The sequence below is a fragment of the Cavia porcellus genome, unplaced genomic scaffold (genome assembly GCF_034190915.1).
Source record: "Cavia porcellus strain 051 isolate PalLab524CR breed Dunkin Hartley unplaced genomic scaffold, mCavPor4.1 scaffold_4, whole genome shotgun sequence".
Lineage (NCBI taxonomy): Eukaryota > Metazoa > Chordata > Mammalia > Rodentia > Caviidae > Cavia > Cavia porcellus.
In genome coordinates this window covers 27,070,565-27,086,961 of record NW_026947487.1, presented here as the reverse complement: position 1 = coordinate 27,086,961, position 16,397 = coordinate 27,070,565, and the positions used below count along the sequence as shown (strand labels likewise).

The following is a 16,397-nucleotide window of genomic DNA, read 5'->3' as shown; positions in this document are numbered from 1 at the left end:
ATTGGCTCTATCATGTTAGATTGTATTACGTGTGAAAGTATAAACACATTTTCTATGGAAAAATGAGATAATATAGTAGGCATTGTTTGTTTTCTGTTATTTGGTTCTGAAAGCCCTGTAATAGTCTCATTCTATTTTGTTATGTTTGATACTATAGTATATGAAGTTATACTCAACTATTTCAAAGAAAGAGACATCGTGGTAGTTACTGTTACTTACAGGTTGTCTTCTGGTGAAATACTGTGTTGTTTACATTGTTCTGTTCTGATCTGCTCTATTATGTCCTGTTTTGTCTTAATCTCTCTTTAAAATAAAAAAAAATGTAGGTATTTATGGTTAAATGTTCTTCAACATTGTTTTGTTTTTTTTAGTTGTGATGCAGATCCATCAGCCCTAGCAAAATATGTTCTGGCTTTGGTAAAGAAAGACAAAAGTGAAAAAGAGTTAAAGGCATTATGTATTGATCAGCTGGATGTATTTCTTCAGAAAGGTAAGATCTTTGGTTTTAATATACTATTTTACTTTAATAGTTAGTTAAAAAGTTAAAACAGATTATCCATACAGTATTAAAGGAACTCAGTAAAAGGCTATAATTATAACAAAAGTTCAAAAATCAGTAATATTGGTCATATCTAGAGCTTATTTAAAATAGAAGCTTCCTCTCATTTAATATCTTTTTGATAATTTTTAAAAGATGCTTTTCTTTTTTTTTGGGATGTGGTCTTGCTATGTAGTTCAGGTTGTCTTTGAACCCACATGTATCCCAGGTTGTCCTTGAACTCCCAGCAGTCTTGCTGCCTCAGCCTTTTGAGCACTGGGATATCGGGCATATGCCACCGCACCCAGCTATTTTTTCTTACATAGGTTAAAAAGTTCAGAAAAGACTGAATGTTTATTTAAAGATAGTACTGTTTGGGAAACTACTTTGAATTTTGTCTAGCATATTGTTTTCAACTTTTTTGCACTTTACCTACATCTAGACAATATTTGCTGTTAAATACTGGGTGGACTTCATGGAAAAGACAAATCATACTCAGAAGTTACTCAGAGGATCTGACCATTCCAATCTGTGCCACCTTTAACATTGAAATGAATGAGTTGTTACCATGGAACTTACACCATTTTCGCTAGTTAAGAAGCTGTTGGTCTTAGTAAAATTTCTGCATTTGTAAAAGCCATGGTTTTTATCTTATTAGAGGTCTAATGTATTAGAAGACTAATGTGTAGAAGTAGGGAATTAATATCTTCTAAAGTGTTTTTAATCTGTTGTTCTTCTTTGTTTAATTTTTAGAGACACAGATATTTGTGGAAAAACTTTTTGATGCTGTGAATACAAAGAGTTATCTACCTCCTCCAGAGCAGCCATCATCAGGAAGCCTGAAGGTAGAATTTTTTCAGCACCAAGAAAAAGATATAAAAAAAGAAGAGGTAAAAATTTGTGTTATTCCTTATAGCTTATGTTATAGTTTCTGTAAATGTACAAAGAATAATTAAACTGAGTTTTCTGTATCTTTGTATTTTTAAGACATCCTGAAAGGTTTGATGATTTCACTAGATACATTAATGGGACTTAGCATGTATTTATATTAATGGCTATGTCTGTGCCTTTGTCACTTTTTTCGTCACTTGGACAAAATATCTGATACCAATAAATAAGGGAGGAAAGGTTTATTTTGTAGAGGGGTTCACTTTATAATCATATGGCTCCAAGGTAGGACAGTGTAGTAGAGGGATATAGTAGAAAAGAAGCTACCGGGGCTGGGGATTTAGCTCAGCGGCCTAAGTGCCTGCCTTGCAAGCAGGCAGTCGTGAGTTCGATCCCTGGTACCGATAAAAAAGACCAAAAAAGAAAAGAAGCTACTTATGGTGCTGTGGTGGAGAAGCAGAGAAAGTCAGGGGCAATGCTGGGTAAAGAGTTAACCATTTCATGCCACACCCTCACCTAACATTGAGTCAGCTGTCAGCCCCACTGTCACCCTCCAAATCACCAGTCACCCTCAAAAGCCCTGCCTATGATTGCATAATAGATAAATCATAACAATTTTTAAATGCAGGTTGCAGAGTAAAGTCAGCAGAGGTGTATGAGGTGAAATCTGCTGGAAAACAGCATAGGCTTCCAAAGTTTTTGGAGTCACAAAGGATGAGCTTAATTCTCCTGGTAATGAGTTATGAGAGGGGAAGAAGTATATCAGCAGAACTGTGTTAGTTTGTCCTGGGTTGGCTGTAACCCAAAGAGAGATGGTAAAGCTGACTGTAAACCAGGACATGTATTCCCTATCTGTAGGTTACATCAGAATACCTTAGAATTCTTACTAGAAATGACAACTTTAAGCCTTGGTATATTCACAGAAACTTTTTTTTTTTCAATGTTTCCTGAATTTGTTTAACTTATAAATCCATTTTTAAAACTGACAAAGTAATGGCCCATGTTCTAAGCAGGAAAGCCTGGAAAAAAGTAACACTGATCAAGGAACTGTTTCTTATGCCTGCTTTTTAGCAGTTACATAATAGAAATGGAAGCCACCTTGGGAAACAGGAATGTGTAGTTGATATGATGCCATAAAAAACTATATATACTGTACTGACTTTTCAAATACCCTGAATCTTTTGGGGTTTTTTGGGGGTGATACTAAGAATCAAGGCATGGCCTCATGTATATAGGTAAACACTCTATTCCTGAGTTATGTCCCCTGCCCTCAAGTGCCATTTTAATACCTTGGTTATTTCAAATGCATCCTGCTATATTCTTTGATGAGTTTTATGTGAGATTTAACTCCATGAAACCAAAACATGAATATATGTTAGACTTTTGAAGGAGGAATAAAATTGTGTCTATTAATTATATTAAAATGAGATTTACTAAAATATTTTCTTGTAACTTTTTATATTTATGTTCAGTCTTTCAGCCAACTGCCCATTATGGGTAAATTAAATGATTATGTTAGTAGGGAAATTTACTTACAGAAAATGACAATTTGGCTCCCGTATTATATAAATTAATTTTGAGTCATTGAAATAGAACATGGTAAGGAATAACTAAACTTGTACACTTTTTTTAATATCAGATCACTAAGGAAGAAGAGCGAGAGAAGAAATTCTCTAGAAGACTAAATCATAGTCCTCCTCAGTCAAGCTCCCGATACAGAGAAAATAGGTGAGTGGCTCCCTGAGCTATGCTTAATGTAGATTTTGATAACCTTTTATATGAGTCTGATTGTCTTTTACATAGGAGCAAAAAATATCTACTTTTTTTTTATTGGTCCTTGTTACTTTTCTACCAAGAAAATGTGTTTCAAGGGGCTGGGGATTTAGCTTAGCGGCATAAGCACCTGCCTTGCAAGCTCATGGTTGTGAGTTCAATCCCCGGTACCAATAATAAAAAAAAAAAAAAAGTGTTTCAAACTTGTATTTTGGCAGCAAGATTCAGAATTGTGCTTGACAGGTATTAGTTATTACTTTTATTCTTAACTTGAGATTATAGTGGAATTGTAACATGAGACCTTTTTGTCTGAAGTTTCCATTTAGGGTGATTTACTTTTTCCATTAAAATTTCAAAATGTTTAAAATATGCTGATACAATAAATACCTCTAGAATATAGGTACAAGACTGTTGGATGTGTAAGACAGAAATAATACACCTTTATGTACATATGCTTTACTGTATAGATGTTGATATGTATAACATTAAGGGTTAAGACATTGAAATAATTTTTGCTTTTGAAAAATGTTTTCGACTACTTAAACTAAGATTTTTCAGATTGACTTTCCCATATTTGTATTCTGATGATAAGACAAATACAAGTAAGTGAACACAGCTTCTGCGTGAATGCAGTTTGTTCCCTACATAGTTATTATTTGCCTAAGAATAATCATATGTTTCTTTAGAAGTCGTGATGAAAGGAAAAAAGACGATCGTTCTCGCAAAAGAGATTATGATCGAAACCCTCCCCGAAGAGATTCGTACAGAGACCGTTACAATAGAAGACGAGGGCGAAGTCGCAGTTACAGCAGGAGTCGAAGCCGAAGTTGGAGTAAAGAGAGACTTCGTGACAGGGATAGAGATAGAAGCAGGACTAGAAGCAGAAGCAGAACACGAAGCAGGGGTAAATAAAACGTAATTTTGGTTGGCATTGTTTTACTGCAAAAAATTCTATATTTAAGGGTTTTTAAAATTGTTTGTTTCGCCAGTGTTTTCTTCATTTTTTAATGTTACGATTTTCCTGTGGTGTAAGTAAATGTTTGTTTGTAATTGTAGGTTAGAATGATACCTCCTACGTTTAACAGGACATTTACAATGGAAAAAGATTACATTTAGTGTTGGTGAGAATGGAGATAAAATTACTTTCTGAAAGTATCTTAAAATGTTAACCTGTTCCTAGAAAATGACCCATGAATTCCACTCCTACTTACCTAAAAAGAAATGAAAACTGTTCATATAAAGATTTGTATTCAGATATTTGTGCCAGCTTTATGTGTAATAACCTTAAACTAAAAGCAACCCAGATGTTTATCATTAGATGGATATTGATATGGTTTCCACATATTGTGGTATATACTTTAGCATAAATAAAAAGGAATTGTTGATACATGTACTCTGTGTTACGTTGAGCAAAGAAGGCAGATGAAGGTAATGTGTATATAAGATTTTAGAAAACGTGTACTAATCTATAACAGTACAAAGCCAACCAGTGAGTGGTTGCTACAGTAAAGACAGAATGGATTACAAGGTCATTAACAAAAGGGTCTGAGGATACATTTCAAGGTGAAGAGTCAGTTCGTCACCAGATTGTAGTGTTGGTTTCACAGTTACATATATAGATCACAACTTACATTATAACTTTCAGATTTTTATATATGTTGTTAAGGTATATATATACATAGATAATAGCTTATTGCATTGGGTACTTTTATTTAGATGTTTATATTGTGCCTCAAAACTATAAAAGTTAAAACATTGTATTTCAAGATGTATTTGCAAGAGTATATCATTTCAACATGTGTAATTTTTCTTCTAGTACATATTGAAAGATTCTGAAAAAAATATAACTAAAGCACCTTTGAGTAAAACACTTATTCAATCTTAGATTTTTGTTAATACTTTTTTTTTTCTTAGTATAATCCTTGTATTCTGCTGTTTTTCTGACAGTTTTCCGGGCTATAATGTAGGTGTAGATAGTAGCTCTCTTTGCATATTACTTTACTTATCTCCATGATATTTTTGTTTCTTGAAACTATGTACTGCCTAGTTTATGTTTAATATGAACTCCCATTGTTCCTTTTCTTATCTATTCTCAACTTCATGTCTTTAGATGGATGATGATGAAATATTTATCAGAGGAAAAATACAATGTTTTTATTACATGTTCTGTTTTGTGGGCTGTACTAAGATTATAATGACAATAATAAAATTTCTCTACAAACAAAATTTCAAGGAAAAATTCATTAAACAGTAGCATAACTTTATGTGTAGTTTTACACTTTAGGTGTTATTGAATAGAAATAGCTTACTTGGAAGTTGTCTATAGTAATTAAGTAGTTTGTAAAAAAAAGAAACAATTTTTTAAAAATTCCTTATTTTAACAAAAAATACCACTTTAAAACTGAGATGCTGATTTTTTGTTTTGTTTTTTAGTAGAGTGCTCTTTGTAAATTGTTTGTGTTTTGTTGCAGAAAGGGATCTGGTAAAACCTAAATATGACTTGGATAGAGCAGATCCATTAGAAAATAATTATACTCCAGTCTCTTCAGTACCTAATATCTCATCTGGTCATTATCCTGTACCTACTTTGAGCAGTACTATTACTGTAATTGCACCTACACATCATGGTAATAACACTACTGAAAGTTGGTCTGAATTTCATGAAGACCAAGTGGACCATAACTCTTATGTAAGACCACCAATGCCAAAGAAACGGTGTAGAGACTATGACGGTAAGTCTTTCAATTAAAGTATTAAATTAACATTTGCAACCTCCTAAATTCTGTAAGTTTAGGAAGTACAGTTATTCACAGACTTACCTCTGGTATTAAAATATTGAGAAATTAGTTTTTGTCATTTCCTAAATTCCAGAATATTATTGTACATTTCATTGGTTACCTCTGCCTATTTAATATCAATTCAAAGGCTGAGATGTTGAAATTTTTAAACCAACTCCCATTCCATCCCTAGATTTGTATCTACTGAATTCATTTTTCAAGGAAGCTGCTTCTAATATTATGACAAAACTCACTTTAGAAATGAGTGAATATTAGAATGTAGCTAAGACCTAGAAATGCGTTACTAAGATTTTTATAAGAGAACGGAAGACTTTCAAGTATTAATAGGCAAAATTTTATAACTTACTAAAGCTAGAGTTGCAATATTCTTGTAATCTCAAATGAGAAATTTAAGTGATTTGTTTTTAATGACAAAAATGTGACAAAATGTAAGTTTTATGTCATCTTGTTAGCTAGCTTAGTAAACTTTCATTTGGTGGTACTTTTTTTAGGTAGAGTAGTTATGGTAGATAATATGCATGTGCATGTTAGACATATTAACACTTGATAAATTTTTTTAACTTCTTTCATTTTTTTTTATTAGTGTATGTTTGCAATTGTCACAGTTTGCAATCATCTTGAGCTGTGGTTACATGTACATATTACAGCTTTTGTCCTACCCCCTTCCCTCTCTTTCATTCTACTCCTCTAGTTTCTCTGTCATCTTTTATATTCTTGTTGATATTGTTTGTTTTAACTCATGTTATGGCATATAATGATTGCATTGATTGGAGTTATTAGGGTCCTGAACATGGCACATTTTTATCCCTGTTATTTCCCTTTTCCCTCCTCCTCCTCACTCCTTGTTCCTTTCTATCCATCCTTTATAGTTGAAATTATTTGTAGTTTGCCTTAGTTAAATGAGAGGTACTATATGGTATATACGCTTGAGTGTTTGCTACAGCATTACATGCATACCAATATTTATAAAGCAAAATTTATAGTAGCTAAATCCTGTGAAGTGACCTGTATACTTATTAGCAAATGATTGAATAAACAAAGTATGGTATCTGTATATAGTGGAATACTACTCTATTATAAAGAAGGACAAATTTCTGTGAAAAATCAGATTAAAAATTATACTTCTGCTCTATTCAAAAGATTTATGTTTTGTTAACTTAGAAACTATCAGTACTTTTCACATTTCTGTCTTTTACTCACAGAAAAGGGTTTTTGTATGAGAGGTGACATGTGCCCTTTTGATCATGGAAGTGACCCAGTAGTTGTAGAAGATGTCAATCTTCCCGGTATGCTGCCTTTCCCAGCTCAGCCTCCTGTTGTTGAAGGACCACCTCCTCCTGGACTCCCCCCACCTCCGCCAATTCTTACACCTCCACCTGTGAATCTTAGACCCCCAGTGCCACCTCCAGGTCCATTACCACCCAGTCTCCCACCTGTCACAGGTCAGTAGATAACATTTGTTGCTGTGTGTTTATTGTCTTTCCATTAATAGTTTTCCTGTAAAGTTAATAGGTTCAGCTTGATTTTGTTAAAAGTATCCATAGCTGTCATGTAGATGTCTGATAGAAACTAAGTGAAATACTCTATCATTTGGAATACGCTTAACATTGCAACCTTTACCAAAGCAGTTACTGTGGCTTGAAATGGCCCTGTGAATTATATACACTACAGATACACCCCAGTTGCCTGCAATTCTGTATTACTTATGGACAGACTTGTTTTAGAAAACATTAAAAGACTTTTGTACCAAGAAAATGTGTTAAATTGTAAGAGATTTGTGTTTGAGGAAGGTATTACAGTTTGGTAAAAGAAAATATATTTGGATATACAGTAATTTGTTTTATTTGTTTGCTTTCAGATGATATTTCTTATTCTTTGGTTTTGACAGGACCACCACCTCCCCTTCCTCCTTTGCAGCCATCTGGCATGGATGCTCCCCCGAACTCTGCAACCAGTTCTGTTCCTACTGTTGTAACAACTGGCATTCATCACCAGCCTCCTCCTGCTCCACCCTCTCTTTTTACTGCAGGTGCAGTTTTGGCCCACCCTGTAAAGTAATTTTAAAGCAGAATTTTAGATAAGGAACTTAATAATGTCCATAGAGTTAATTGCTTTCTTAGAACCATGTTTTTCTCACTAAATTTTATCAGTTGCTTTTTTAGGCTTGATGAATATACATTCAATAATCCCTCAGTTGTGATCATTTTTAACACTTACATTTTTAATATTTTTTACTTTTATGGAACTTTTCTTTGTAATATGTATAAAACATGATAGTTTTGTGTTAGTATTGTACTAGTAATTTGTTAGGTGGCTTACTATTTCTACTATCAGTATTAAAAATTACCAAATGGAGTTTTATAATTGTTTTTTAATTGCAGTTTTTGTATTACCAGATGCATATGACACAGATGGCTACAATCCTGAAGCACCAAGCATAACAAACACTTCTAGACCTATGTATAGACATAGAGTACATGCACAAAGACCTAACTTGATAGGACTAACATCAGGGGATATGGACTTGCCACCCAGAGGTACTATGATTAATCTTTTCTTATCATTTTCATGGTATCTAGAGTGGGGAACCATTTTTAAAGAACAATTCTTCCTGTGTTATATAGGTTGATAGGGGATGAGTTTTTAGTTACCTGAGTCTTGTGATCTCTCAAGAGATACAGGTAACGTGTGGTTCCATATTTGAAGCCACACTTTATTATACTGCTCCACAGAGAATTTTCCACAAGTTTGAATTTCTCAAGTTGTTTTGCTTTTGTTTCTTTCATCTCATCTATGTTCTGAATTTGTTCATTTAAACTCATGAGAATAGTTTAAACTGCATGTGGTGGTGCATGCCTATAATCCCAGCATTTGGGAGACTGAGGCCCATGAGTTAAAGGCCAACCTACACTACATAGCGAAACCTTACCTTTTTTGAAAAAGAAAACTCCTTTAAAGAGTAATGTTTTAATTGCTAAACTCTGTCATTTTTTGGATAATGAAATTACCTGTGTAAATTAGCACTGGATGCATATTTTATTTTTTAGTCACTTTTGACATGTTAATATTTGATATTGATGTGGTTATGTTTTCTAAACAAAATGAGTTGTGTATCAAAAGTGATTCATTTAAAAAATTTCTTAGAGAAAACAGACTTTTCAATACATTTTCTGAGAGTTAGGACTAATGACAGTCTCACCAGGATAGCAGAAGTGCTATACTAGAGATATAAATTGATGAGAAGGATTAAAAGAGCAAGAGCACTCACATTCACTTGAAAGAGGTAGCATTTGTGACAGATAACATTTCATAGGGTGAAAGGATATCAGATATAACAGAAAATAATCTCTGGACTAGTAAAAATGTCTTTACTTAATTATCTCAATTAAGTGTTAAAACCCATTTATATTCTGATGTTTTCTTGCTGTTTTTCCTAGCCAGAATAAAAAGAAAATCAAGATTTATCATTGTTAATGAAAGTCAAAGTTAAGTAATAGTGCATAATATGAATTAGTAGATTTATGATAGTTTATGCCTGTGTTTTTAATCTGTTAGTTGGGAGTGATAAGATTTTGAGCATCTTCCTTGAGTATTTGAAGATCTTTTTGTGATGAAGGTGTGAAGAACATTTTAATTTTATATCCCCTTTGAAATCAGTCTTTATGTATAACCTTCCCACTCCCCGTACATTATTTAAATTTTCCTTAAGGATTCCAGTAACCACTATTAACAGGAGTAACAAAAAAATTTTTAAATAGTTTCTGTGTAAACAGTACAGCTTGTAATTAAGAAGTAGTCTCTTAAGATTATAACTCTTTGTAATATTTCCCATCCTTTGAATGTTTCTACTTCCTAACTAGTTTATTGATGCTCTATTTCCTTTTTCTGCTTAAGACTTTCTTCTCATACCAGTATTCCTGCTCTGACTGGATATTTATACTTAATTTCTTTCTTACCTGTGTTGGAGTGGCATAAATATATTTACTAGATATATTTCCATGGCATTGATCAATTTCTAGTTGTTATTGAGAGAAGATAGATCAAATCCTTTGCATATAAATCTTACGCTATATAAGTTGGAGTTATGGTATGTTAGCTTTTCATGCATATGGTTATAAGTTATGAGTCCTACTGTTGAGAAATAAGTGTCTTATACTTCTAAATAGAGATTTGAATGACTTGTAAATAAAATTGTAGTACCTGGTAGTTATTTTAGTACTGATCTTTAGATAGCACTATGTACTACTTTGTGAGCTAAATTAGGGTGCAGTCTATATAATACTGTTTTTTAATGTATCAGACTACTACTTTAGCAACCCAGAACAGAAATAAGACTGCGTTATTTCTGTTTTCAGGTTTTTTTCAGTGCCCCTCTTTCACTCTGCCATGCATTCTTGTTTATTCCTGATTTAGGTTGCAAGTTTATTGTCCCGGATTGTGACAGATATATAAAAAGCTTATATTATTGTTGATTATGTAATCACTATACATTTCTAACAGCCTATCGATGACTAAGTTTATCAAAGATTATAATAGTTATATATGATAATTTTATTTCTATGCTTAATAACTTTAAATCTTGATGAAGTTATTATTAAAGAAGTGAAAAAAGAATTAGGCCCTTTGATGTCTTAGAATTACTAATGTAAGTTTCCTACAGGTCCTGATTATTATTCTTTCCATATTTCTAAAGTTGGAGAATGTGATAGATACTCCCATGCTTGGATATAGGTGGGGGAAGGGTTAAATAGTTTCCCATTTCAGTCAATAAAGTAAATTCTGACAATTTTTAGCAGAAAAAAATTTATTAAATGAATATTGTGGGAAAAACAGTAATGATTGGGCACATCTTCTGATTGTATACCAAAAGTAATCTGGCTTTTTTACTTTTAGCACTCTTTTTGAATACTAATGAAAAGGAATCTTTAACTGAGACAGTAAATATTAATTGGAGCAAATCTATCTCAATTACTGGAAAAAAATACATCACTGTCTCTCTTAGCCTTCAAATGCAGTGCCTATTAAAGTAAAAGACTAGATAGTTCAAAGATTCTCAGAAATGATTAGTGAACCAGGTTAACATACAAGAGTAAGACTAAATAGCTTGTTGTAGAAGATGGGAAGGTATCACTGGGCACTGATGCTACTTTGCACTGTGGATGTCCTTAATGCTAGATGATACAAGGTGTTTTTGCTTAATGTGCAATGAAGAATAAATCACAGCCAGGGGAAGAGGGTGGATCAAACACACATGTACCATATGGTTTTGAGAAATTGAAAAAAAACTTATTTTTTTGGAGTGGATGTAGTAGGATTTAAGAGGTCCATTAAGGCCTTTGAGAAATTCTAGAACAGAGATGATAGTAATCTGCACTAGGCTAATAATAAGAAGTAAACAAAATTGAAGTTTAGTAGAAAGAATTGATAGTACTTTCACTAAATTATGGGACTTTGACTACGATTAATAGAAGGGAGAAATTAGACACCAGATTTTTTTCCCTGATAATTAGGCAAATGGTAATATGATTTGTTGTGGAAGAAGGCCAATTTTGATAGAAAGGTAAATTTAGTTTTGGGAGTTCTTAATTGTGCATGAGTCGTTTAAATAGAAATGTTCAGGAGGAGACTGCATTTGAAAGTCTGAGGTCTGTGAGAGACAGCTGACTAGAAAATTTTGGAATCATGAATATGTAGAATAATGATTCTTAACCTTTTTTTCTGTTACTTTAGTAATTGTGGAGGTAAGGGAAGATGGGAAGATCATACTAAAATTTGCAAGTTTGAATTAATATGGTCTAGGAAAGCCTTTCTTGTATGCTTCTTTTTCTTAAGATCGGGCCTTAAATTCACCATGTAGCCAAACTGGCCTTGAATTTGTGATAATCCTCCTGCCTCAGCTTCCTGAGTGCCAGGATTACAGGTGTGCATTGCCATGCCCACCTCTTCATGTTTCTTGTTTTTGTTTTTGTTTTTTTTTTTAATATTCAGTTCCCAGTAGTCATCAAAAAAGATAAATGAAGCCATGGTAATAGATTGTGTAGAGATGAGAAAGTCCAAGTAAATAGGGGAACTTATATAGGTTATATAGAGGACTGAAAAGGTGAAATGAAAAAATACTAAAGCAGGAGGTTAGGATTCCTGAAAATCTAGAGAAGAACTTATTTGAGGACAGGAAGGTTAGCAGCAGGAGCAAATATTTCTTAGAGATCAACTGAAAAGTATACATTGGTTTAAGCAGTAAGTTAGGATATCAATGATTATAGTATATTTTAAATAATAGGAGTAGCTGTGATAGAGGATAAGTGATAAGGAAGCAAAGTTAGATCATTGTACACATTTTTTAGGAAGTAGCTATACAAATGTAGAGAGTAGATGGAGTAGCTAAAAGGGAAATGGTTTTTTTAAGGTTTTCTTTGTAAAACATGGAATAAAATGTTCTGTGTTCATGGGAAATGTCATGGAAAAGGTTGACAATGAAAGAAAGTAGCAGGGCTCGGGGGAATTGATTTTGGGACCTCTGTCTCTCTACAGATAATTGATGACTAGAGAAATCTGGAAGCAAAAGTCCAGTTAGAACTGTAGACTAGAGGAAAAAAAAAGCCAAGTTTGTGTCAAGGCTGTTGTGGTGTGGTAAATATGTAAAGTACTAGAAGCAGATATTTATAGGTTTTGCATAGTGTGTTTCATTAATTTTCTTTTTAAATCAAGAATGCTTTCAGTATGTTAATATGTTGCTGTTGAAATAAACAGCTTCACTCACAACTCTTACAGATTCTCAAAGGTCATCCAATTAGTGTTAAATTTGAATATATTAGGTTGTGCATTTGATTTCAAAATAGTGGTCTTAAAGACTCAAGTAATGTATTTATATATTTGTACAGTATTGATTTATGGTAAGAGTGTTGGTACATGGGAATTGTTACATGGGTTTTTACCCTTTAAATGGCCCCCCAAAAAATCACATTTTAATTTGGCATGTGAGAATTACTGATTGTTTTTACATTTCATAGGTGTGAAATAGGATATATTTGAAGTAGGTTAAAAATCCATTGATTTACTACGTTTGAGTGTACTTTTATTTCTATTTCTTCTAAAATACATGTATTTGGTCAAAAAGCCAGAAACTTTTCAATATGAGTTAAGAAAGTAGCTGTGATAAAATATTAATCTATGCTCTCTTTCTTTTTTTAAACACAGAAAAGCCTCCTAATAAAAGCAGTATGAGGATAGTAGTGGATTCAGAATCGAGGAAAAGAACAATAGGTTCTGGGGAGCCTGGAGGTCCTACAAAGAAGACTTGGTTTGATAAGTAAGCTGGCAGGGAAAACTAAAGAATTTTATTTTATACTGGTTTTTCAGATTGTAACTATGATTATGACCATATAGTATATTCTTTTTTTGAAAATGTTGGATTATTCTATCATATAGGCAATCTCCAAATAAAATGCATGTTATTTTCTAGGTATTTGTAGCTTAGTTGTTTGGAACTAGAAAAGCATTTTCTTATGCAGCTGATAGAATTTTTGAGGACATGATATTTCCTCATTGCACTTTCCTGAGAGAAACTATCCCTTACTTAAATATGACATTAAGTACTTATAGTATGTAGGAGGACACCCCCACTCCCCAGTTAGGGGAAAATGGCATATAGATCAGGTTTGGAAGAGAATTCAGCATGTAGAAAGTTCCTATTAGGAGTAAAATGCTTTCTGCAGGGTTGGAAACAATTAGGCATTCAGTTGTCAAGAACCTCCAAGAACAGTGTGTGGAAGCAGAATGTTGAGTTGGAGGGTATGATGATTCATTTATAAATTTGTATGTATTGAAAAAAACTACTACCACACCTCTTGAGCTTTAATTATAGATCATAGTTCTGCTTTGTGATTCTGTGATTTGAGGGAAGTCATTAGGCACACTTTTTCAGGTATTAATTGTATGTTGTGTACTTCTAACACATCTTTTTTTGCTTTTTTTACTAAGCTGGAAAAAGATTAAGGTGGTTATTCTTTGTATCAAAAACATTAAATTCAAAATTTTATCAAAATTTAAGAGAGGATACGTTTCAGAAAATTAGCTTATTCTGACACACAGAAAGATTTAATGTGCAAATTGACTGATAGAGTATACTAAGACCTTTCCAGCAAAAAATGTTAAATGAGAGCCCAAGTGTGGAAAGTACCAAAGCATATGCAGAGTCTTTATCAAGTGATTTCCATGAAAGATGTTAACACTACTAATTTGGGAATTTATTTGGAAGAAAATGTAAATTTCCTTTATCAACTAGTACTTTTTAATTTGAGGGCAAAAATTGGACTTAATTGAGTATTTACCTTACATGTAAAACTTTATTCCCTTTGTACTTGGATTTGGGATTCAGGATTTAGAAATGTGCTGATCAAGTTGATTTTTGTTTACAGACCAAATTTTAATAGGACAAACAGCCCCGGCTTCCAGAAGAAGGTTCAATTTGGAAATGAAAATACTAAACTTGAATTGAGAAAAGTTCCTCCAGAATTAAATAATATTAGCAAACTTAATGAACATTTTAGTCGATTTGGAACATTGGTTAATTTACAGGTATGCACCATGAAATGGTTCCATTGTCCTTGCTTAATTTAATGTAATATTGAAATTGCTTTATATAAAGAAATATTTTAGAAAATTTGTTAGTATTCTAAAGTTAAGAAATTGAGCATTGTGTCTGTTACTGTAATGAACAGTTCAGACCTTCCTGAGGTAGATAGAAAGTCCTTACCTGTCACATACTAGAGACTGGTAATTTAATAAAGAAAAGGAAGTATACTTTAGCTTACATTGTGTGGGCTGAAAGTTCAAGATCAGGTGATACTATTCATTTGACTTGTGATGAAAGTCTAAGACTGGGTGTTGCCTCAACAGTGGGAATGCCTGTTACAGAGAGAGGTTACGTGCCTCTCAAAACAGCCAAAAAAGCAGTTGAGTGGTTGAGTTCACTGGTTCAAGTTGAGGTGTCCATGAAAACTACCTATGTCCCTTAATTACTTCTAAGTGCTGCTTCCCCAGTGACTTAAGAGCTTCCCTACTGGGCCTTACCCCGAGAGGTTTACCCTATCACCAAAAACATCACCACAGTAATCACTAAGCCTCAAACACATACCACTTTGGGGAAAACACTCCAGCTGTGTCCAAACCATAGCAGGCATGAAATGAGGCTTTATCCTTTAGAAAAATGTGTGATTCTCTTTTTTTAATTTCAAAGGCAAGACTTTTAATTGATCATAGTAGGATACAATTTTTACCTAACTGAGGTAGCCATAAAATTATAGGAAAGTTAAATAATCATGCTGGCAATACCTAATATTATAGTAATTTTTAGTTCATTAATTTCTCAAGATTGTTTATTTTTGCCATTTCTGTGGTTGAATTTCTGTGGGGCCCCACTACTAATGGAGTCCAGATACTATGTAATCAGTAATCATTTTAAAATTTGTTTTTTAGAAAAGCATTTCTCGTAGTAAATGACAATAGTTTGTATTTGATGTCTCTTAAAATAAGACATTCGATTAGCAAATAGAATTGTGAGATTTTTTTCATATTATGTAATTTATATCATGAGTTAAAAGTAGAAACTGGAGGATAAAACTATTATTTCAACACTTCTAACATATATTGGGAAAGGCATGTTTGAGGTAGGGAAATTTTAAAAAGATGTTTCTTTTTCAACTTTCTATATTTTTTACCATCCCTTGTGTGTATAAAATTGCGTTATTGCAATTTACCATGTTTTGCTCTAGATTTTTTTATGTATAAACTTAGAAGTATCGGTAGTATTCATATTATCCTGTGGTTACTTAATTTTGTCTATCTTTTAATATCTTTGAGGCAATTCAGCTTACTGCATTTGTATCTAGATATAAAAAAGTTCCCAGTTTCTGATAAAATTAACTATACTGATAATAAAAAGGTACAAATATGAAAAAAATTTCAAACTGAGACAGAACATAGTATCTCCCTTTAATTCTCTTTGTTCATTTATGCATCTTCTCTTCATTGCTTCTTTTGCTGTATCTACATGTTATTGCATCATTTAAAATTCATTAAGCATCACATGAATTAAACATTGGTGAAACTTAAGCTTTTATATTCTAAAAATATATAATTATGAATATGCTGTCTAAAATCATTCTTAAATTATAACTGCTATTTATTGAATACTCTTTTCTATTATAAGTGAATTATTTGTTAAAACACCACTAAGAAATAGGTACTGTTCTGTTCCCACATATAGCAGAGGACATGAGCCACAGACAGGTTAAATGGCTTGTTTATGTGGAAGTCAGTCAAGGTTTGAGCCAAGCAATTTGATTTTTTGTGTTGCTGTACACTGGTTTATATATCACACTTTGGTAAACAGTGATATT

General features: G+C 32.8%; 1 protein-coding gene across 13 annotated transcripts in view; it reads left to right on the top strand.

The window, feature by feature from the left end:
* Rbm26 (RNA binding motif protein 26) overlaps nt 1-16,397 on the top strand; it is a 75,985-nt gene that overhangs the window by 19,270 nt on the left and 40,318 nt on the right. For 8 of the 13 annotated variants that reach the window (XM_063246913.1, XM_063246914.1, XM_063246908.1 and 5 more), the window contains exons 2-11: nt 372-490; nt 1,292-1,428; nt 3,066-3,154; nt 3,886-4,103; nt 5,671-5,931; nt 7,200-7,439; nt 7,856-8,026; nt 8,379-8,534; nt 13,195-13,306; nt 14,415-14,574. In XM_063246913.1, the coding sequence (XP_063102983.1) occupies nt 372-490; nt 1,292-1,428; nt 3,066-3,154; nt 3,886-4,103; nt 5,671-5,931; nt 7,200-7,439; nt 7,856-8,026; nt 8,379-8,534; nt 13,195-13,306; nt 14,415-14,574 (1,663 nt within the window). The remainder of the gene's footprint in view (nt 1-371; nt 491-1,291; nt 1,429-3,065; nt 3,155-3,885; nt 4,104-5,670; nt 5,932-7,199; nt 7,440-7,855; nt 8,027-8,378; nt 8,535-13,194; nt 13,307-14,414; nt 14,575-16,397) is intronic. The other 5 variants (XM_063246915.1, XM_063246909.1, XM_063246916.1 and 2 more) reach the window with 3 other exon arrangements.